At 36.3% G+C, this 25,852-nt stretch overlaps 1 protein-coding gene across 5 annotated transcripts in view; it reads left to right on the plus strand.

Moving 5' to 3' along the window:
* LOC106871706 (uncharacterized) overlaps positions 1–25,852 on the plus strand; it is a 436,102-nt gene that overhangs the window by 177,145 nt on the left and 233,105 nt on the right. For all 5 annotated transcript variants that reach the window (XM_089349376.1, XM_089349372.1, XM_089349374.1 and 2 more), the window contains 2 exons: positions 8,271–8,342; positions 13,359–13,424. In XM_089349376.1, coding sequence (XP_089205502.1) covers positions 8,271–8,342; positions 13,359–13,424 — 138 coding nt within the window. The remainder of the gene's footprint in view (positions 1–8,270; positions 8,343–13,358; positions 13,425–25,852) is intronic.

A 25,852-nucleotide genomic window follows, 5' to 3' on the forward strand; every position in this document is an offset into this window, starting at 1 on the left:
GAAGGGTTTTATTGAACAAAGCAACTCCAGTACTTATTTTTAAGCTTGGGTATTTATCTGGTTCTTTTTGTTGAAACACTAAGTTACAGGGACAAACAAACTAACACCATTGTCAAGTGGTAGGGAGTGAGAAACACAATCACAAAGACACACACATACACATTGTCATGCAAAGTATTTGGTGACCCTGTTGGCACTGGCACTACATAGAAAACACTGGTGTTGATGCTACATAAAAAGCACTGGTGATGTGGTTGGCACTCTATCACTTACGACGTCAAGGGTTCCAGTTGATCCGATCAACAGAACAGCCTGCTCGTGAAATTAACGTGCAAGTGGCTGAGCACTCCACAGACACATGTACCCTTAACGTAGTTCTCGGGGATATTCAGCATGACACAGTGTGACAAGGCTGACCCTTTGAATTACAGGCACAACAGAAATAGGAAGAAAAAGTGAGAGAAAGTTGTGGTGGAAGAGTACAGCAGGGTTCACCACCATCCCCTGCCGGAGCCTCATGGAGCTTTAGGTGTTTTCGCTCAATAAACACTTACAACGCCCGGTCTAGGAATCGAAACCGCGATCCTATGACCGCGAGTCAGCTGCCCTAACCACTGGGCCATTGCGCCTCCACTGCACTGGTGATGGTACCACATAAAAAGCACTTGTGTTGGTTTCACACAATAAAGAACTAGTGATGGTGGCACATAAAAAATATTGGTGCTAGTGCCACATAAAAAAAAGCCTTGGTGATGGTGCCAACAAAATTAAATTAAATACAAAAAACAAAAACAAAACAAAAAAAAAGAAGTAGGTATAAACACATGAAAAATAAATAGATAAAAACAAAATAAACGAACATGTATTAACAGAGGATACAGATAATACAGGCACTCCCCATACACACACATGCACTTACAAAACATAGACACACATAGAGGGATACGCATGCGTAGACACATACAATAGGAATACAAAATACAAAATGGCTGATAGTTAGCAAGGTGGGACAACACATAAGAAAGAAGAAAGCAAAGGACCACTGATGAGGTCACAGAAACGTGACGAAACTTGGGATAGATGAGGTCACAGAAACGTGACGAAAGAACTCTGGCCGAAATAGGATTAATGTAATGTAATGTAATATAAAGCTGAAGCAAATTAACACCAAATATACAGTGCATGTGTTTTTATTGGCTAAACTGGCAACATGACCATCCCCAAATACAACAATACCTGTTTCAACACATGATTTCACATAAAAAAATCTTGCAAAACAAATATATATATATACATATATATATATATATATATATATATATATATATATATATATATATATATATATATATATATATATATATATGTATATATATATTTGTATATATATATATATATATATATATATATTTGTATATATATATTTGTATATATATATATATATATATATTTGTATATATATATTTGTATATATATATATATATATATATATATATATATTTGGATATATATATATATATATATATATATATATATTTGTATATATATATATATATATATATATTTGTATATATATATATATATATATATATTTGTATATATATATATATATATATATATATATATATACTTTATTTAAAAGTATATATATATATATATATATATATATATCATCATCATCATCATCATCGTTTAACATCCGCTTTCCATGCTAGCATGGGTTGGACGGTTTGACTGAGGATTGGTGCAACCGGATGGCTACACCAGGCTCCAATCTGATTTGGCAGAGTTTCTACAGCTGGATGCCCTTCCTAACACCAACCACTCAGAGAGTGTAGTGGGTGCTTTTACGTGTCACCCGCACGAAAACGGCCACGCTCAAAATGGTGTCTTTTATGTGCCACCCACACAAGAGCCAGTCCAGGGGTACTGGCAACGATCTCACTCAAAAACCCTACGAAGGTCATTCAGGCGGTACTGGCAACGGTCACGCTCAGGATGGTACATCTTATGTGCCACCCGCACAAGAGCCAATCCAGGGGCACTGGCAACGATCTCACTTGGCTTGCCGGGTCTTCTCACACACAACACATTTCCAAAGGTCTCGGTCAGTAGTCATCGCCTCGGTGAGGCCCAATGTTCGAAGGTCTTGCCTCACCACCTCAGCCCAGGTCTTCCTGGGCCTACCTCTTCCACGGGTTCCCTCAACTATTAGGGAGTGGCACTTTTTCACGCAGCTATCCTCATTCATTCTCACCATATGTCCAAACCAGCGCAATCGTCTCTCTTGCACACCACTACTGACGCTTTTTATGTTCAGCTTTTCTCTCAAGATACTTACACTCTGACGGGTATACACATTTACATTACACATCCAGCGGAGCATACTGGCTTCATTCCTTGTGAGCTTACGCATGTCCTCCGCAGTCACAGCCCATGTTTCACTGCCATGTAGCATGGCTGTTTGTACACATGCGTCATACAGTCTGCCTTTTACCCTGAGTGAGAGTCCCTTTGTCGCCAGCAGAGGTAAGAGCTCTCTAAACTTGGCCCAGGCTATTCTTATTCTAGCAGTTACACTTTCAGCGCACCTACCCCCACTACTAACTTGGTCACCCAGATAGCGGAAGCTATCAACTACCTCTAGTTTTTCTCCCTGGAATGAGATAGAAGTTGTTTCCTGTTTGTTTACAGTGTTCATTGCACCTGTACATCTGCCACATACAAAGACTAACTTTGTAGTTAATCTGCCTTTGATATTGCTGCACCTCTTATGTGTCCATAGCTTGCACCGGGTACATCTTATAGAGTTACTACCTACTCCTTTACTGCATACTGATCAGGGCCATCTACCTGAAGGGGTTTGTGTTTTATCTACCTTCCTACTTATTAGGATTTTGGTTTTTGCTAGGTTGACTCTAAGGCCCTTCGATTCTAGTCCTTGCTTCCACACCTTAAACTTCTCCTCTAGTTCTGATAGTGACTGCGCAATTAGTGCAAGGTCATCAGCATAGAGGAGCTCCCAGGGGCAACCTGTCTTGAATTCCTCTGTGATCGCCTGGAGGACTATGATAAATAGGAGGGGGCTGAGGACGGAACCTTGGTGGACCCCTACCTCTACCCGGAATTCATTACTGTACTCATTTCCAACCTTCACCTTACTGACAGCATCTCTGTACATGGCTCGCACAGCTCTCACTAACCATTCTTCTATCCCAAGTTTCCTCATTGACCACCAGATAAGGGATCGGGGGACCCTGTCAAAGGCTTTCTCCATGTCAACGAAGGCCAGGTACAGAGGTTTATCCTTGGCTAGATATTTCTCCTGCAGCTGTCTCACTCGAAATATGGCATCAGTGGTGCTTTTACCTAGCACAAACCCAAACTGCATCTCATCTAAATTGATTTGCTCCCTAATTAGTTGGGCTATGACCCTCTCCATAACTTTCATAACCTGATCTAACAGCTTGATGCCTCTGTAATTATTAGTGTCTAAAGCATCACCTTTACCTTTGTAGCAGTTTACTATGGTGCTGCTACACCAGTCATTGGGTATGACTCCTTCGTGTATCACCTGGTTCGTAATACGGGTGACTAAGCTGTAGCCAACACTGCCAGATATTTTGAGCATCTCTGCAGTGATTCCTGATGGGCCGGGGGCTTTCCCTGTCTTCATACTCTTAATTGCTTTATCTACCCTGGTACTGTCAACTTGGATAGCTGGTCCCTCTATTGGCTCGACATACGGCAGGCTCTCTTTCTCCCATTCATTCTCTTTATTAACCAATCTATCGTAGTGGCATCTCCAGACCTCTTTCTTTGCAGCCTCATTTAATGCAAGCGTACCATCATCCATGCGAACACATTTCTCTCCTACAACATCACTATTCTCTCTCCTACACTGTCTTGCAACACAAAATACCTCGAGTCTTTGGTCCTCACGGCGCAGAACATTGGCAAATCTTTTCTTATCTGCTTCCCCTCTGGCTAAATAAACCTGTCGCCTAGCTTCCCTTCTGGCAGATTGGTACAATTCCCTGCTACCACCGTTCTTCCAGTCCTTCCAAGCCTGTTTCTTTTGTCTAATAGCCCCGTCTACATCCTTGTTCCACCACCACGTTACTCTGGGTCGAGAGGGGACTTTACACCAGCCACAGATCTGGTCTGTGGCTCTCAACAGGTTGTCCCGCAGAAATCTCCAATTGTCTTCGCTGCTTTTAAATAAAGCATATTACTCTACCTCTGGTATTTGAGTACTCTTTTTTCCACCTTGTTGCACATTTTATGTGCTTACTCCAGTATATATATATATATATATATATATATATATATATAGATTTAGTAATCTACCCACATGGCTTTAGTCAGCCTAAAGCTAAAGTAGAAGACACTTGCCCAAGGTATCATACTGTGTAATTGAACCTGAGACCATGTTTTGTCTGTGTGTGCATGCGCACCTGCACATGTATGTATGTGTATGTAACTAACATCATCCACCTTCAATCAAGAACGTCAGTATTAAATTAAATTTCAACTTTTGTCTTTTGCTTGATGGTTAGGAAGATGGCTAGGTTTAAAATTGCAACATCCATAAATTAGGACATGTTGACCTTTTGAATAGGAATTATGTCATTTGTTGATTAAGATATTCAGCCTTGTTGAGAATGTGATCAGCATTAACTGATTAACGAAGCTTACTAGATATCTAATTGGATTAACTGCATCTATTGAATTTAAAATGAATGCTGTTTTTTGTTGTTATTTATTATTTTTAGTATAATTTCATTGAATCTTTTTGATAGACAGTAACATTGCTATAATTTCATCAGATATAAAGTGTGGTGGATTTGGCAGAATCAGCAAAAGCAGTAGATAAACTGCCATATGGCATATATGCGTATATAACAGTTGTACAAACGAGTGCCAAATGATGTAAGTGGAAAGCACTTATAGAAGAGGAAAATCAATAAATAGAAGGGAAAAAGTGATGAAGGCTGACCTTAGGTTGTACAGCCATTTGGAAATACAGGCAGGCATGGCCATGTGGTTAAGAAGTACCCTTCATACCTATGTAGTTTAGGGTTCATTTCCACTGCAAGGCACTGTGATCTGGTGTCTTCTATGAAGACCTCCTATTGAGCAACCAATGTCTTGTGAGTAAATTAGTTCCCAGAAGCTCTAAGAACCAGCCATAAACAAGTGTGTGTATATTCGTTTGTGTGTGTGTGTGTGTATCACCTTTGGCATTATACCATGTTTAAGTAAACTTGTCAAGCCAAATGAGATTGTGGTCATGGCCAATGCCGGTGTTATGTAACTGGTATGTGAAAAGCACCCACTACACTGTTGGAGTGGTTGGCATTAGGAAGGGCATCCAGCCATAAAAATAATGCCAAATCAGACTGGAACCTGGTGCAGCTTACCAGTTTTCAGTAAAAGAATCCAGCATATAGACACTCCCTAACTCCCTATCTATGTTAGTTTGTCCTTCCTTCCTTCTCTCTCTCTCTCTCTCTCTCTCTCTCTCTCTCTCTCTTAGTGACCTGTCAAAAGATATGCTAGGACCGATCTCCCCTTCCCCTCTCTCAGTGACTAGTAAAAGCTTTGAGAAGGGTATGCAATGAGAATCTAGCATATAGACACTCCCTAACTCCCTATCTATGTTAGTTTGTCCTTCCTTCCTTCCCTCCCTTTCTTTCTCTCTCTCTCTCTCTCTCTCTCTCTCTTAGTGACCTGTCAAAAGATATGCTAAGACCCATAGCATATATATTTTGTACCCCTTCCTCTCTCTGTCAGTGATTCCACAAATTTATCAAAGGAAGTAATGCTTTCTGATAATAGCATGGCCCCCACCTCTCTATCTCTTTGTTAGCTGGTTCTGACCAGAACTAGAGCAGTTCTCAAGAACTGCTATAATTAGCCATAATTCTTGGAACAGCCTGGCGGTAAGTTTGAATCTTTTATCCAAAACATCTGTTTGCACAATTATATTTTTGGAGTGTTCTGAAAACAAAAATATTTAATTTGACTAACGTCATTTTTCCGTTTTTTTTTTTTTTTAATTTACTTACAATATACGCAGATGCTTACACGTGTGTTACTTTTTTTCCAAATGAGTGAAATGTGTGTTATAAACGATATTTTGAGAAATAGTTTTTAGAAAAGAGACTTCGATGGAAAACAATTAATTATAAATGGTGGGTGACCAAAGAATTCGTATATTTAATCAGTAAATATGACAAAAAAATGGAAAGTCATCTAGATACAGCTTCTATCTTCACTGGTCTGTCAAACCAGTGATTTCTTATTTTTGTTAGAAGTATTCAGTGACATTTTTTCTTTTACTGACGTCTTATTTAATATCCAGAGTAAAAGTCATGACATAGTGTATTGTAAAGAGCAAATAGATAAAACTAGAACTATACTCGAAAACAAACTTGATAATTTTTCAATCTTTTATGATATATTAGGGGAAAAATATGGAGTCGATGCAAGAACCGGAATTCAGAGATCCAAAAATATATCTATTAAGCCTCAACGACATTATTAGAATGCATTGTAACAAAATTATCAGTACAGTAGTTGACCAAATAAAAGCACGATATTCATCCTTAGAAGAGTTTAAATTCATGGAACTTTTGAATTTCAACAAAGTTGATGAATATTGCAAACAATTTCCTGTGGACTCTATACATTCTTTAAAAATCACTTATGGCAGATTTTTTGATGTAATTCAATTACAAAGTGAGCTCAATGTGACGTATTCAATGAAAGATTTTAAAAAGCAAAGTTAAGTCATTTAATGAGTTACATTTACAGCAGTGACCTTGTTGAAGCTATGCCAGAACTCTTCAATCTGTGCAAGTTGATTTTGACAATTCCGTCTACCACTGCTTCTGTAGAGCGATCCTTTTCCGCATTAACTAGAATCAAAACATACCAAAGATGCAACAAGAGAAAGAAGACTGTCTGGGTTAGCACTAATGTCAATTGAAAAAGATTTATTACAACAATTGATGAAAAGAGAAGATTTCTATGAAAATGTGATAGATATATTTGCCCAGGAAGATCGAAGAATTGAATTAATTTATAAATGAGATAAATAACATTTTAGAACCTTAAAAAAAAAATTAATATATTAAAGGGCATATATTACAGGTTTTGGTTAGTGTTTGTTATAATGTAAGGTTCGACCATCTTACATCAGTATTGTTTGGCAGGAGAAATGGTTCGACTTCTTCGTCACACCTAACCTACAAAGGTTTTCCTTTCTGTGCTGCTGGGTGTAGTCTATTTATGGCCGTAAATGTCTTGTTTCAATCTCAGAGATGTTGACTTCTGCCACAACAGTTTTGGGGGGCTTTTTATAATGTTGAATTTTCACTGTCTTTCATTGTGTGTGTATTCATGTATATGAGTGTATTTTCAATGTGTGTGCGTGAGACGTAGTCTTTTAATATACGGAGTTCAGTAAGTCTCAGAACAGTCTGCTTGAGTATCGATAATTTTCCCAGAATTGATAAGTAGCATGATAAAACACCTGACTTGTCTTCCAGGGCGTAACGATCTTAAATCATGGCCATATAATGTAACTAAATGTGTTCTCTTAATTATATCATTTCAATTTGATTCAGCTCAACCAATAGGTATAGGGGCTAATGCAGAATCGCACCCCTTTGAAAAACGAATTTTGTGAAAAACTTTTTTCTGATTCCTACTTTTAACAGAGATTCCGAATATGCAACAATATTAACAGAATCCAATTTCATCTTTATTACATTTCACTTATGATTTTTAGACTTTTTAAGGGAGAGTGAGGATGGGAAAGTACTGACGTTTCGAAGAGAGAGAAAAATACAAACAATACGCTTATTTCAGGCTCATCTTTACAGAGCCATTTTTTATTCCCTGCTTATTCTAGGTCATACGAGGGTGATTGCATATTCAGAATCTCCCATATGTAAATTGTAGGAATATGAAAATTTATTTACTGAAAAATTGCCGGGGGGGGGGGGGGAGAAATTCATTGCATGCCCAGCCCCGGAAGTCACCGCACGCCTTTGATGTATACTATGTATATTTTCTTATTTTGTACACCCCGCATACTTTCTACCTTTTTTTTTATCATTTCATTTTTTGTAAACCCCAACCCTTTATGCCTCATTCATCACCCTGGCAGAAAATAAAAGAAATCATTATTATTATTATTATTATTATTATTATTATTACTATTATCATTACATTTCTCTCACCTCCTATTTTAATTTCAGAGTTTGGAAAGTAAGAAACATGATCATTTGAATGAGAGAGAAAAACAGGAAGAGATTATAGAGAAACTGAAGGTAAGATACATATTTTAATTTTTTATTTATGATGTGATGGAAAGTAGATCTCCACCTCATCATTATCATCATCTTCTGAATGAGCCAATTGCAATTATCTTTCTGCTCTCTTACTGTTGTTACCTTCATTGCTGCTGCCTCTGCTGCTGCTAATGGTTATGGTGGTGGTGGTAGTGGCAGCGGTGTTTAGCCCCAAATCGCTTTTGATTGAACAGACCTATGATCAAAAATTCATCTAGAACATCCTTTATTTTCATTATTGTGGTTTGGAAAATATTTGGCTGTTATTTCTAGCAGGCTGAATGCCCACCACATAGAGGTTCCTAGTAATGCACTAAAACTAATTTAGCCAAACCTACAACCTTTGTTACTTATGAATATCAGTCTTTTGTTTGGCCTAAAGAAATAAATGCACTTAACAGCAATTTTTTTAATCACTCCTATATCATGAAAGATTGGATCTTTAGTTGGATTTAATTGTACTACATTCCTGAAAATATTAATTCCCTCCTGGGATTCCTGTTATCTGGATATTTTTTTAGCTGCTTTTCAGTGTATAGGGTAAGTTTCTAAGTTGATAGATAGGACTGCCAAAATATGATAAACTATAAAAAGAAAAAAATTACAAGACAGAGATATTGAGCATATCAACAGAATCACAAATACTTTTGTTAATGTAGGACAGAAAATCTGTGTTTTTCTTCAAAAGCCAGTCTGCACCTTGCTTCCAGTAGTAATACCAGACTTCTCCCAATAGCTAACAGACTTTTTTTGATCGTAGTTTCCTAGAAGTATTTTTTGTAACAGCAGTTTCCAAACTTTCAATGTCAATGTGAACTTCGTTACACAAACAAGCTGATAAATAATAAAATGAATAAAAATATAAAATAGGTGCAAGAGAATAGCAAAGGAAATATCTGCTTCAGATGCAATCATGGATGTGTTTATGAGTATATATGTGTATATGTGTGTTTAAATGTGCAGGTTTTTTTTGTGAGCGTATGTACATACATACATACATACATACATACATACATACATATACCAGACACTCAAAAAATATCTACATTCACAAAAATATCTGCATTCCACATACATACATACATATATTTTCATGACCGACAGGAAGAGGTCCAGCTTCCTAGGGCTAAATAGCAGCAGTATGATTCCTTTATTGGGACTGTCATATTAAGTTGACAGTATACAACTGCTTTATATATATATACATACATGAGTAAATAGATTAGAAATGCATACAGTAATCCCTTGACTATTGCGGGTGTTATGTTCCAAAATCCCCTACGATAGGCAAAAATCTACAAAGTAGACACAGTACTGTACTGTATATTATTTTTTTATCATTTTTATGATTTGTATATATTTCTTTTGTTATAAATGCAAAACAGCACCACAGTGGAATCGATGTAAGTTTAAATAATAAACCACGATACGTGAACTGCAATAGGTGAACCGCGATAGGTGAACCAGTAAAATGGTTTATTTTGTCTTCGTCTTCGCTCCTTGTACTATGTGGACATTTATTGTGGTTTTAGAGTCAGAATTTGACTGCTATTTTTCAGCGTGGCAGTATCTCTTAGATACCCTGTATTATAATTTTAAATAATTATTACCTTTGATGGTTTTTATTCCCATGCTGGCCACTTGATAAGATCAATATTTTAAATATCGATCTTATCCTTATTTATATATATATATATATATATATACAGACATATACAGACATAGACACACATACATACACACTCATATATTTATGTATGTATGTACGTATGTATGTATACATGCAAATGTATATAAGTATGAGTGTGTGTGTATGCATGTATATGTATATATATATATATATATATATATATATATATATGTATGTATGTATGTATACACACATGTATACACACACATACATGCACACAGATATACACAAAACATATATATGTGAATATGTATATGGAGGTATATGTGTACATGTATGATATGATATTTTGCATACATAGATTCGGCTATAGATACAAATGTATCAGCTTATACATTTTTATCTAACATGACTTAAAATGTTTGGGTATCCAATATGACTTAGTTTTTATCTGATAGAAATAGAATAAAAATATAAACAAATGAATAAATACAAATAACAAACCTACCAAATAACATTTTGTTAAATATCCCCTACCTCCTGTCTGTCTGCTTCCCTATCTTAGTACCATCCTGCTGTGTGTGGTTAACAGAAAGGAACTTACAGGGAGATTAAGTAAAGGCGGGGGGGGGGGACTGATAATGTAAGAATTAAGATACAATAATCTACAACAAACCCCTTAAGGCTTTTCCAAAGAATGACTCCAGATCAAAAAGTAAAAAGAAAAATACAGTAATCAGTAAAAGAATAAAGTAAAATAAAAAAAAATTTATGTAATTTTTTTGTAAAGTGACAATAGCAATAACAAATCATCATCATCATCATCATCATCATCATCATCATCATCATCATCATCATCATCATCATTCTGTTAGTGTCCACTTTCTTATTTTTACATGGTTAAGAAGTTTACTAAGGCAGATTTCCTATGACTGGATGCCCTTTCTGTTGCCAACCTTCACTTGTTTTCCCAAGCAAGGTAATATTTTCCCATAGCTTAAAAGCAGCAAGCTGGCAGTATCATTAGCACACTGGGCAAAATGCTTATGACATTTTGTCTATCTTTGCATTCTGAGTTCAAATTCCTCCAAGGATGACTTTGCCTTTCATCCTTTCAGTGTTAATAAAATAAGGAACAGTTGATCACTGGGGTCAATATTATCAACTTACCTTCTCCTCCGGAATTGCTGGCCTAGTGCCAAAATTTCAAATCAATATTTTCCCATAGCCAAAATTTGTTTTTTGCAGAATATTGGAAACAAATGACACTTTATATGACAGTAACAGTCATTTTACTACTATCATGCAGTCAAGACCAAAAGACACAAATATACATGCCGTTACACACACGTACCAACATACATACATACATACATACATACATACATCAGTGGCTCTCATGGCTTCTGATCATAACTGATTGGAAGTGTTATCATGTACATTGTTTTGTCTTGGTATAAAAGATGGGCTAAAGTAAATATTCTGCTCAATACTACAGATTTGCTTGCCAGTTGTTTGACCTTAACTAGTTGACCATGTCTCTTAGTGGCTGATAACATGTTATATCTCTGATCAGGAGCAGTAGTGGGGAAGCATTATAGCCATGTGTTGGAGGAGGGTTGGATAATTCACCTTTGGAAACATGAGTGTTTCATCCAACATCCTTTTGAGCAAGATGGGCTACTTGACTTGAAGAAAATTCTGACTGGGCCCCACCTGCAAGGCCATGCCCTGTTTATTTTGGTATGAGATCACCATTTCGTGCAAATATGGTTGTGATACATGTGCCTGGTATACCCTTATCATATGGATAGTCATTATGGGTATACTGGGCTTCATATATTTTACCCCAGTGTCACTTTGATGACATGCACAGTTCTCTCATACATATGATGGAGCCTTGGATCTAAGTTAGAAACTGGCTCTCTCTCTATTGGCAAGAAATCTTGAAATAAAACTGAATAATGACATACATAAAAACATACATACATACAAACATATATACATACATATATATATATATATATATATATATATATATATATATGTGTGTGTGTGTGTGTGTGTGTGTGTGTGTGTGTGTGGAGGTACATGGCTTAGTGGTTAGGGTGTTGAACTTGGTATCGTAAGATTGTTGTTTCAATTCCTAAACTGGCGCAATGTGTTGTTCTTGAGCAATACACATCCCTTCACATTGTTCCAGCTCACTCAACAGCCAAAAATGAGTAATCCTTTGATGAACCCACTTTATGCTCAGGTCTCTGATCACTGCTGATTTGTTAAAGAAAGAAAGAAAGAAAGAAAGGAAGGAAGGAAGAAAGGAAGGAAGGGTGAGACTCAATTATAGAATCTGGGAAACCAGCCTTATGAGCCTATCACTTGGGAAGGACAGTTAAACCTTTATATATATATATACATTATTTACATTTGACGGATATTTGTCCTCATCTTGTTTGTTGTTAACACATTTTGGCTGATATACCCTCCAGCCTTCATCAGGTGTCTTGGGGAAATTTCAAACCTGGGTTCTCTCTCTCTCTCTCTCTCATGTTTACTAGGGATAAGTAACATGAAGAAGCCTCTATGTGGTCATTCAACAAGCTAGAAATAGCAATCAAATTCCTTCAAATTACAGTCTATCCTCTTAAAAGGGATGATACATTGGACAATGTTAGTACTAAATATACATAAAAGCTTTTATGTTCATTATTGCAACATTGATGATCATAAGGTGGCTCAGACCAAAGTTGATTTGAGCTAATCAGCAACAACATAACACTTTTTCGATTGAAGGATTGATTCTTTTCCAATGTAAAGGAAAACTTTACAGCAGTCTTCTTACTTCAATTAAGTTGCAGGCATGACTGTATGGTTGAAACGTTTCCTTTGCAATCATGTGGATCTTGGTTCAATTCCACTGTTCAGAATCTGAACAAGTATCTACTACCTTGGTTTTAGGTCAAACCAATGCTACAGGGCTGAAATTGTACTCATAGAAATCATATAGAAGTCTGTTAGATTGACTATATTTTTGACCCACAAATCTCAGAGATCTTGCAGAATACTCCTTCCTTTGACTAAACCATAAAAATGAAAAGACAGAAGGCCAGAGATTTAGAATTTGATAAAAGCTGCCATAGCAACATATCATTGCTATATAATAGTAATATCAATGGGTGTAAGAGATGATAACAGCAGCAATAGAAGCAGTAAATATAGCAACTTAGGTATTACTGAACTTGCAGAGGTCACAGTTAAGAGTTATTTCATTTATTTTTGTCTTAGAGAGATTATTATTTCTATTTTAAGTTGGTTAATCTCAGTATATCTAAGTGTCTTAATTTTTTATTTTTTTTATTTTCAAGACTGAGATTGACCACAAGGATGAATCATGGTCTCAACTGAAAGGAAAATGTCATCATTTAGACCAGGTATGTTTATGGTTTATATTTGAATATCTAATTTATTTATTTTGCTGTTGTTGTTATTATTATTAAGGCAGTGAGCTGGTAGAATCGTTAACCCACAGGACAAAATGCTTAGCAGCAATTCTGTCTTTCTTTATGGACTGAGTTCAAATTCCACAGAGGTCAACTTTGCCTTTTGTTCTTTTGGGGTCGATAAATTAAGTACCAGTTGAGCCCAAGGGTTGATATAATCAGCTTATCCCCTCCCCTTAAATGGCTGGTCTTGTATAAAATTTGAAGCCATTATTGTTGTTGTTGTTGTTATTGTGGTGGCGGTGTCTGCAACACATTATATCGAATAACTCATACATTTTGTTTTATTTCAACTGTCTCTTCAAGACTTTATGTTCAAAAATTTCATTCTGTATTTTACATAAACTCCCAAAGGGTCTTAAGAGCTTCTCATATCCAGTGTATTTTTGCCTCATGAGGTCTGGCCAAAAATATATTACTAGATATATCAGAATCCATCTAGCAAGAAGTCAACCACAAAACAGCTTTTTACAAAAGCATGGGAATTAAAAGTCAGAAAATAGGGCAAGCAGCACAGTAGCAAATTTTTTAAATGCCTCAGACTAATCTGGGGCACTAAAACACATAGCTAGGGGTAAAAATTAAGCCTGGTAGTTGTGAGATTTACAAAACAGGATGAGGCGAGGAAGCATTCCACATTAACTCTAAAGAGTTGGACCAAGAGATGGAACTATTGATCCAAGCAGATCAAGTAAGTATGCAATTCATCCCAAACCTGGTCAGTCTGCCAGGTAGTGCACAACTGTTCATGGATGTGGATAGCAGAGAGCTAGTGTGTCACTTGTGTGGTGACACAAACCATCTTAAGGCTTTCTGTGCACAACAAAGGAAGAGAAAAGGAAAACCCAACTTCTGCCAACATTATTACAACAACAGGAACTGCAGCAGTAAAACCAACAGCTCCAAAAGTAGCAGTGATATCAGCTACAGCAATAACAACAGAAATAACAACAGTGGAAGCAACAGCAACAGAAACAACAACAACAAAAGAAGAACCACATTTAAGAGCCACCATTTCACAAAAGCACAACAGTACTGAAAGCCTCCAAACAACAACAGAACAAAAAAGATAGTGACAATACCCTCCCCAAGACATGCCTTCCTCCATTTTGAACCATTCAGATGTGTCCTATGGAAAAAGGTGACAGGGAAGATAGCAAATGGCTAAAAATAATAAACAGTTCAATTTCTGAAGACTCATTTTTTTCTATGATAGTCCCAAATAATTAAACTTATTTGGCTCTTTTAGTATGTGCCTTCTTCATAATTTCAGATTCATTGATGTTTATCTTTAAGACTATGCCTTTGTCTATTTCAATTATTTGTATGATGTTTATTACAAAGAAAAGCAATATCATCAGCATGCAGAGTGGTGGTGTTAGGGAGGGCATCCAACTGTAAAAATCCTGCCAAAACACTTACAGAAGTCTGGTGCAGGCTTCTGCCTGCCCAGCTCTTGTCAAACCATCCCACCCATGCCAGCATGGAAAGCAGACATTAAACAATGATGACAATGATGATGGTGATGATCCACATCTGCTATGTACTTTCAATAAATCCATTCAGTTCTATCTTTTCTATTTTCATTTATTTCCTTCATATGTAGGTTACTAGAGCAGCAAACAAAAGAGGTGATAGAACACTTCCCTGCAACCCTTTACACCCAACTTCAAAATTCATTTCAGAGCTGACTGTCTACATTTACAACACGTTTATGTCTTGATGTATTGTACCTTTTAAATTGACATATTCTCCATGCAAACCACAGTAGCATAGTACTTTCCAGTCTGTTTACTAACAAAGTCCTTTTCAGAGTCTACAACAGCCGTTATTAAAGGCTGTCTGAAGCTGTATAACATGCCTGGGTAAAAATATGTAATCACTATAACTTCACAGTTACAGGAAGTCTGCTTGTTTACCCTTTAACATACTGACTAAAGCAGTCTGTATCCTATTCAGAATACTGAACACTTTTAATACTATGCTGCTCAGGATTATACCTACCTGATATCCACATTGTCTATGAAACCTGATTTTTTCAGTATCCTAATCACTACACCAACTTTCTAATCTCCACGGATTATATCACCATTATTTTCAGGTTCAGTATTTCATATATTACAAAATAGCTTCAAAGATGCTCTTACAGTCACCTGCTTATCTGTTTTAACATTTCTCCTGCATTTCCATTTCATCAAGAAGCAATTCTGTTTCTTAATTGCTTTAACTGTTTCTTTAACATATATTTCATGTACAGCCATTTCCACCTTCTTTCGTGGTTCAGGAAATATCAGAGTATTTTCCCCATTAAATGATTTGTTCATGGCTCAAGATATTCTTTAAATCTTTCTTGGTCATTTATTTGGATATTATTAGTTCCTCATCAGTATTACAACAGGTTGTATTTATGATCTCTTTTCTTTCTAATCTCATTTATTATTTCATATAAGTTTTTCTGATTTCACTACTACTTCTTGCATAGAATAACTTATGTACTTCATCAGCTTTCACTTCCAAAAATCTTTTATCTCTTATTACTGAACACCTTTGCACATTTCTGTTAAGACTCCAATATCTATTTCCACTTTTATTTCCTCTATAACTTTCAGCAAAACCTTTTCATATGTTTTGTGTTTCAATAACTTCCCATTTCTCATGATATTCCATTTTCTTCCTTTTATCTTTCTTCTACACTGAACATCTTTGGTTACAGTCTAATATACTTCTTTTAAACTCTTTCATATGTTGTTGGTGGCTACCTTCATCTATAGCTTCAAACACCACAAATCAATTTCAATATTCAATTATAAATTCATCTTTAATTCTGCCAACTTACAAATTTTCTGTATCAAACTCAGTAATCCCTTTCTCTTTTTCTTTAACCTTCAACTTTAACTAAATTGACCAAAGTTCAATAAATGTGGTGAAAAAAAATCATAAGATTAATTTAATCATCATCTGCAAAACCCAGGTAATCATTCTATTCAGAACTAAGTAAACCAGTATTCTCAAACCCTGAACATTCATTCTTGCTGTTGTCATCCACATTGCTCTCTTCATCACTGAATCAAGATCTAAATCATCAATACTTTCTTCAAACAATAAATTATCATCAGGAACATTACCAATGCTACACTTTTTCACAACTCAATACAAGTATTGGATATTTATTTTTTCTTTTATGTAGACTACTGAGCTCATTGGTGAGGGGATGTGATCTTGTGGTCTTATGGTCAGGGCCTTGCACTCATGAGTGCAAGATCATGGTTTTGATTCCAAGAACAGGTGGTGCATTGTGTTCGTGAGCAAAGCACTTCATTTCACATTGTTCCAATTTACTCAGTTGTAAATGTGTAACCCTACAATGAACTGGCATACTATTCAGCAGTTATGTTGTGATCTCAGTCACATATATGCACTAGCATAGCTAGAGTGAGTGCTGCCTGGGGCAGCCCTTCCCTTTGCTGCCCAAGGCATCAGACCCCACAAAAAAAAAACATATTGCCGACAGCAAACCCAAAAGTGGTGCCCCATTAAAGATGCCACCACCACCCCACGCCATCCGAGCTACGCTAGTGCTTTTATGCCATGAAAACTGGGTAACTGGCTCTATGAGTCCCACAATTCAAGACAGTATTTATTTAACTCATTTAAAGCTTTTGTTGCTTTTCAGCCATGAGTTTGAACTCTGTAAGAAATTTATTGTAAAACAAAAATAAATGTTAGAGTTATACCATAACCAAACACTGGTGCTAATCAGAACTGCTGCATGAATGTGTGTATGATTTTTTTAAATATTTTGGTCAAGAGAATTACTTACAGAGTGTAAACCTTGTATTTTTAGCTGTGATGTTTTGTATTGCTACAATCTACTATCAGGGTGTAACACCAATGCTTTTGTTTTGTCATCAGCCATCTACAGTGATGCTGACTGACAGCTGAAGATGTCTGTACTCCTGTAATCTTTATATTATCATTTGCCATTTACTAATAGATAAAACAAAAAGTCATTTCTTAAAGATAACCCCAGTCATTAAACGATGTAAGATATATATATGTGGGTTACATAAACTGGGGAAGGATATACATTGAGATGATGTAAGCTTCTCTCTTTTGTTAACTTCCAATGTACTGTAAATCATTTGTTAAGTTTTTGTTAAATTTGCCTTAAGTGTGTGATAAAATGATACTTGAGTATAACATGCCACTTTTGCTTTCATCCTTTCGGATTTGATAAAATAAATACCAACTGAGCATTGGGGGTGATGTAGTTGACTGTCCCCTACCCCGAAATTACTGGCCTTGTGCCAAAATATGAAACCAATATAACACCAATGTAGTTTTTTTTTGCACAGAAAATATTGTGCAACTGTTTGAACCATCTCACCATTGTTGTTTAACTGCTTGTCAAGTGGTGGTGGTGGGAGGACAAACGCAGACACAGATACACACACACACACACACACACACACACACACACACACACACACACACATATATATATATATATATATATATATATATATACAACAGGATTCTTTCAGTTTCCATCTACCAAGTCCACTTACAAGGCTTTGGTCAGCCCAAAGTTATAGTAGAAGACACTTGCCTAAGGTGCCACCCAGTGGAACTGGACCTGGAACTATGTAGTTGGGAAGCAAGCTTCATACCACACAACTACATCTTCGCCTGTATTTATATATATGTATACACACATGCGCTTGCGCACATACACACACATACACACAACGCGTGTGTGTGTGTATAGAGAGAGAGAGAGATACAGAGACAGAGACAGACAGAGAGACAGTGAGGCAGACAGAGACAAAGAGACACAGAGAGAGCAAAGAAGAGAAATATTATGAGTAATGCCAGCATTACAGAAAAAACTTCTGTACTCCTAACTTCTTTCTTGATAAAAACTCTTCTTCATCATTTCATAGTTTTCCTTTTTAAATATACTAATTTAATGAAAGCAATCTTTTATGCTGATAAAAAAAATTGACAATCATAGTAATACACATGCTAGAGATTGAACATCAATAACCAAAAATGTCACAAACTTTTTCATAAGTGTTCAATCCTTTTGTTGTTAGGTGATTGCTTAACTGTAATTTCACCTTCATTATTTTGGGGATAGAAATCATTAATTTATTATCATCATCGTCGTCGTCGTAGTCCATCATCATCATTATAGTTATTATTATCACAATCGTTTGCATATCAGGCAAAATGCTTAGCATTTCATTTGTCTTGATGTTTTGAGTTCAAATTCCACTGAGGTCGACTTTGCCTTTTCATCCTTTTGGGGGTTGATGAAATAAGTACCAGTTGAACACTGGGGGTTGATTTAATTGACTGGCCCTCTCCCCCAAAATTTCAGGCCTTGTGTCAAATAGTAGAAAGGATCATTACAAACAGCTTGAAAGCAGTAAGCGGACAGAGTTGCTGGCACACCAGACAAAATGATTAACATTTCATCTGTCTTTATTCAAATTCTGCCAAGGTCAGCTTCACCTTTCATCCCTTCAAGATTGATGATATAAGTTATAGTTGAGCAATAGAGTTGATGAAATTGACTAAACCCTGCCCACAAAATTTCAGGCTTTGTGCTTATAGTGGAAAGGATATTTACTAACAGCATTTTTAGGGGTACAGACTTTTGTCTTTGTGTTAAGCTAAGTTGTTCTGTTTGATTCAGTGTCATGACACAGAGTGGTAAGCGTTAGGATAGACATCCATCAATAAAACCAGTTACTCAATGAACCAATGGGGAAACCGCTATATGGTAGTTCAACTAGCTAGAAATAGCAACCAAATATATATTAGATTATATCCAGCTATCATAAAAAAGAAATGACACATAGAATAAAATACTCCTAGATACATTATATCAGAAAATAAGGAAAAGAAATGATTCTCACAGCTGGAACACAATTGATCAAAGGTTTATCGATCAGAGCTAACCTGGACCTAAGCAACAACCACTGATTGTTCCAACAGTAAGGCAAATATTCATATTTTCATAAATTTCCATAAATTTTCATGAAAAATGGTTATTTAAAAGAAAAGAATCAATAGCCTTGCAGTTTCTTTATCTTCCTTAAGTAAATTGTTTACATCATTCAAGAAACTTCTTTTGTGTCTTAATTTATGCTTTATCTAGACTGTTACTGTAAATGACATAATCCATTTAGATTAATATATCCTATACATAATAATTTGATCTGCTCATTTTCCCCCTCCCATTGTATGAGAAGTCTCAATACACTTGTCATGAGCCAAGTATTTGCATTGTCATTGTTTAAGTTTAGGTATGGCTATATGGTTAAGAAGCTTGCTTCATGATCATAAGGTTCCAAGTTTGATCCTATATCATAGCACCTCGAGCAAGTCTTCTGTAGCTTCAGGTTGATGAATATTTTGTGAGTGAAATTTGGTAGATCATCATCATCATCATCATCATTTTGATGCCTATTTTTCCATGCTTGCATGGGTCAGATGAAATTTATTGAGACAGATTTCTTATGGTGTGTATGTATGTGTATATATATCTATAGCCATCCATCCATCCATACACACACGCACGCGCGCGCACACACACACACACACATACACACACACACACACACATGCATATACAGGGTGCAGTGAATGTATTGTCATCTAAATTATGCAAAAATATCTTGAATACTAAAGAATAAATTTATTCAATAAAATTGCCATTGGCTTCAACCATGGCCTCTAGACGACTTCAGATTCTCCTGCAATTCTTCTGGATGGTCTCCTTGTTTAATTTTGTGAATGCTGCCATAATCCTGCCTTCAGTTCATATTTGATGTTACAAGGAGTTTTGTTGGTCTTTTGCTCAACTACTCTCCACACATAATAATCAAGGGGGCTGCAATCTGAGGAGTTAGGTGACCTGAACACCCTGTACATACATACATACATACATACATACATACATACATGCACGCATGCATGCATGTGTATGCGTGCATGCGTGTATGTATGTATGTACAGGGTGTTCAGGCTAACTTTAACAATATTTTATATCTCTTAGTAGCATAAAAACCATACAAGGAGGTACCCCCAAAAAATCGGAATTTTGCAATATTATTTCATTTGCTTAGTTTTACATGTTTATACTTTTATCACCTTAAAAGTATTCTTCATTTGAAACAATGCATTGGTTCAGACATGTTTTCCATTGTTCAAAACAGTGCTGGAAATCTTTTAAAGGGATACCTTTTAAGATCTCCATCATTTTTTTTTTCTTCACCTCCTCCACAACTGCAAATTCCATAGTACCAGCTGTCATCACCAGTGATGACATTTGGAAAAAGGCCTGGATCAACTTCCAACTGTTCTTTCAGTTCATGACACGCACACATTTTGCAACAACTCTTTTCATTCGCAATTCCTTGCTCAAGATTCTTTGGCAAGACCTCCAGGACACACCAGTCATATCAACACGTTTGTCAATTGTTTGGTGATGGTCCTCAAAGATCAGTTTATGAATTTTCATGATGTTTTCATTTTTGGGGGAGAATGACAGTCGCCCTGAACAAGGTTGGCTCTCAAGCAACAAATGACCATTCCTAAAGTGTACAAACCACTCATAAACTTGTGTTTTGCTCATGGCAGCATCCTTGTAAACTGTTTGAAGCATGACAACTGTTTCAGCCACTGTTTTCTCCACCAGAAAACAGAATTTCATAGAAGCACACTGTCCCTTCATTTAAGCCACTGTAAAAAATAACAAACAGGGGAGAAGCATTGCAAAACAAAGACACTATGTGGCAGTACGGCCCCACTGGACAACACCAGTCAGCAGACTGATGCTTGGGGGTTACATCAAGTGGCTTCTAGTGGTGGAATCCTGAAATAACCTGAGTTTGTTCCACAGAGAATGTTTCTTATTTCTTTATTGCCCACAGGGGGCTAAACATAAAGGGGACAAATAAGGACAGACAAAGGGGTTAAGTCGATTACATCGACCCCAGTGTGTAACTGGTACCTAATTTATCGACCCCGAAAGGATGAAAGGCAAAGTCGACCTCGGCGGAATTTGAACTCAGAATGTAACAGCAGACGAAATACTGCTAAGCATTTCGCCCGGCGTGCTAACATTTCTGCCTGTTCGCAGAGAATGTTTCTGGTTGCTTTTGAGTACCCCCTTGTATGTACAGGGTGTTCAGGCTAACTTTGATGATATCTTATGTCTCTCAGTAGGACAGAAAAATGTAACATATATGATTGATACTGCCAAAGTACAGTGAACTAAGAAGGGATCTTCTATGTAGTCATTCTGACTATTAGAATTAGCAAGCAAACCCCCATCAAAACCATACCTGAGCATCTCTAAAAAAACGACGTGTAATATACTCCAAGGATGTTCGTGCTTTTAGTGATAAGTCTACTGGAACTGAACAACAACAAAAACTGTTGCAGTACAATAGCAGTTATATAAAGAGAAAATTGTAGGATTAAAGGCCTGAAAAAAGCTGAAGAAACAAACAAACAAACACTAATTCAATATTCAGCTTTATGAAAGCTATGCTAATTAAATATTGTTTCCTGCAATGTTTGATATAAAATCATAATGACATGTACTGAAATGTGCATTAAAATTATTTTTGAATTTCATGATTTAAGTCCATTGAAGCCAAAATAATGAATAAATTTTTTTTTTCCTATTTTCAGTATTGTTGTGGTTTTCATTCTTTATCTCTGTCCAAATTTTAATGGCAATGCTTCAAGTTAACAACAATATTTTACTTTCAATATGAAGAAATGTAAATCTGGTGTTTATTATATTAAGAAAATGAAATGGCCAAGTCACTAGAGTATTGGATAGAATGCCTTGTGGTATTTGTTCGGAATACGGAGTGGTTGGCGTTAGGAAGGGCATCCACTGCCAGATCAAACTGGAGCCTGGTGCAGCCTCCTAGTTTCCCAGACCCTGGTTGAACCGTCCAACCCATGCTAGCATGGAAAACGAAAGTTAAACGATGATGATAATGATGATGATATATCTTAATAATACTAAAACTCTAGAGATGTTTGTGTACCCAAAATATCTCAGAAATAGTATATTTTATCTTAATTTTCTTTGCATATTTATTTTCATACTTATTTTCGGCAGTGCAATACAAATGTTTGCAATATTTAGACCACTATTTATTACTGAAAACGATTAAACACAATCTTTGTTTTTCTTGACGAAAAAACATGGCTTCTGTGATGTCAACACACATACACAAATACAGAACACACACACATATAATAAATGTCATAGCATCGTAATCAGCACAAACACACGTCCGCTATCTGTGACATATACACGCACATAGTCTTCATACTCTCTGAGAAAAAAACATCGACTTTTTGATGTGCAGAAGAGAGAAAGACAGAGAGAGGAAGCGAGACAGAGAGAAAGAGAGAGTCAGTGAAGGGGTGTGTTGTCATGTATATGTACGTACATCAATACATATGCGTACATTTTTTTTGTATGTTCAAGTGCATGTGTGTGTGAGAGAGAGAGAGAGAGAAAGAGAGTAAGTGAATATGTGTGTTCTCATATATGTGTAAGTGGCACTATCTCTCTCACACACACACATTCACACACACATACATACACACACACACACACATGTTCATTTCTTATTCATACATCTTTCACTTTAAAACAAAAGTAAATAAAAAAAATATTTTACGGAAATTAATGAACAAAACCAGCTGATCCAGAAGACAGTTTTGAGAGTCAAAGCAAAAGATCGCCCCAAGGGAACACCATTACAAAAACTTTTTTAAATGCATTCAGCGTATCTAGGCTCTAAAGATTTGACTGCTATTTCTAGCACGCCCTGCAACAGCTATTTGCAATAAAGGATCTGAAATACCTGTTACGTAATAGCAAGGTATGTAAGAAATAGCCAAATCTTTCCTTTACTGAGGAAAGGAGCCGTTTACACGTGATTTTGATGTCACATTTGTTGAAAGTATGCAAAATAACCTGGAAAAGAAGAAAAAGCCCATGAAACAAAACTCTGTTGCAGGAAAGCAAAGACTTTCCAGGTGACCCAACAGGTCACAGGTAGCCTAGTATGTATGTATGTGCGGAGGCACAATGGCCCAGTGGTTAGGGCAGCGGACTCGCGGTCATAGGATCGCGGTTTCGATTCCCAGACTGGGTGTTGTGAGTGTTTATTGAGCGAAAACACCAAAAGCTCCACGAGGCTCCGGCAGGGGATGGTGGTGAACCCTGCTGCACTCTTCCACCACAACTTTCTCTCACTTTTTCTTCCTGTTTCTGTTGTGCCTGTAATTCAAAGGGTCAGCCTTGTCACACTGTGTCACGCTGAATATCCCCAAGAACTACGTTAAGGGTACATGTGTCTGTGGAGTGCTCAGCCACTTGCACGTTAATTTGACGAGCAGGCTGTTCCGTTGATTGGATCAACTGAAACCCTTGACATCGTAAGTGACGGAGTGCCAACATCAACATGTATATATGTAAAAATGGGACAAGAACGCAAAACATCCAGACAGTTAAGTGATACTGATACATGTGCTGGCATGGCTGCATGGTTAAAAAGTTTGCTTTGCAATGATAAAGTTTCGGGTTCAGTTTTCACTGCAGAATACCTAAAACAACTGTTTTGTACCATAGCCCTGAGCTGACTAATGATTGAATGAATTTAATGGGCTAAACTGTGCAGAAGCTCATTATGTATGTGTGTGTGTGTGTGTGTGTGTGTGTGTGTGTTTGTGTGTGTGTGTGTGTGAAGGGAGAGGGCAGAGAGAGAGGGGAGAGAGTAAGAGAGAGTGAGAGCAAATCAATAACAAAAAGAAAAATCAAATATCAAAAACAAAACAAAACAAAACATCGAAAGAACATTCTCAGTTAATATTATGAGATTGATACTCAAGGAAGGAAATATAAAATGAAAGTTATTGAGTAAAAGTATAACCTTTCAACTTAGTCTTTCATTGGATACACAGAGAAAAGTTCAGGGAAAAGGAGAAAGAATGGAGGAAAAAGAGATCCAGAAAAAAAAAAAAAAAAGTTCTAGTTTTTTTTCATTCGCAGAATAAACCCCCTTTAATTTTGCTCAGACTGCTTTCAGTTTTGGTGTATCGATGCAACTCTGAATTTTGATTACGATCAATTACTTTATCTCATAAATTTAAGAATCTGATGATATTTGGAATTAAAGTTGGCAAATTTGGGTACATTTAACCAATCAACTCACAGTGTAGCATTAGCAGCTTGTTATCATGACAACTGCACGCTGTTTTGTGGTTTACTGTTGTCTATGTTGATTTTTCACACTTAATTCTTCACACCAAGAGATTCTTTTCACCTGCGTGTTTTATTTTAATTTGTCTCTGTGTGTTAGTATATTACATATTTTTCTGTGCTTCTGTGTGTTAGTATCTATCTGTGCTTTTTTCTTTGTTAGTATTTTTCTGTGCTTTTTTTCTGTGTATTAGTATTTTTACATATTTTTCATTTCATATATTTTGGGGACTCATTGACTCAGATAGCTGGATTTATGATTTCACTAGGTTAACTCTGTTCATAAAAATTTAAATCAGGAGAATTTCTTAAACGGTTAGCTTCACATTTCAACAGCCTAACTGAAATTTAGCCCATGTAATTGGAAGTCAGAGGGTTTTCATGGAACAGAGAAACTGTGGGTGATACAGATAATTTGACATTATTTTTTAATTCTGCATACAAAAACGTAAAGGATACAGGTATTCTTTTCCTTAGGACAAATTCTTTGTTGATCAGTGTTATTCTTATTTTAGTTTACCAATCCAAGCATGAAAACGTTACTCAACTTCGGAGTTTTGGAGACAGATGCCCCCTTCACAAACACACACACACACACACATGAATACATAAATGTAGATATAAACTTATATATGAATACATCATCATCATCATCATCATCATCATCGTTTAACGTCCGCTTTCCATGCTAGCATGGGTTGGACGATTTGACTGAGGACTGGTGAAAACCGGATGGCAACACCAGGCTCCAGTCTGATTTGGCAGAGTTTCTACAGCTGGATGCCCTTCCTAACGCCAACCACATTAATGATGTACACAAATACATACATGTATACATAATACTGAAATATGCATAAAGTAAACACGCAAATATATGAATATAACAAATTTTAAAAAATAATAAAAACATACAATTAATAATGAGACAAAAGAAACAATAAGATGATCTTTAAACCTCTGTAACTCTTTCCCCCAATTTTTATCTCCACAATATCATACATCATCGTCATCATTTAACGTCCGCTTTCCATGCTGGCATGGGTTGGACAGT

This window comes from Octopus bimaculoides, chromosome 3 (assembly GCF_046866305.1).
Source record: "Octopus bimaculoides isolate indiv1 chromosome 3, ASM4686630v1, whole genome shotgun sequence".
NCBI classification, from domain to species: domain Eukaryota; kingdom Metazoa; phylum Mollusca; class Cephalopoda; order Octopoda; family Octopodidae; genus Octopus; species Octopus bimaculoides.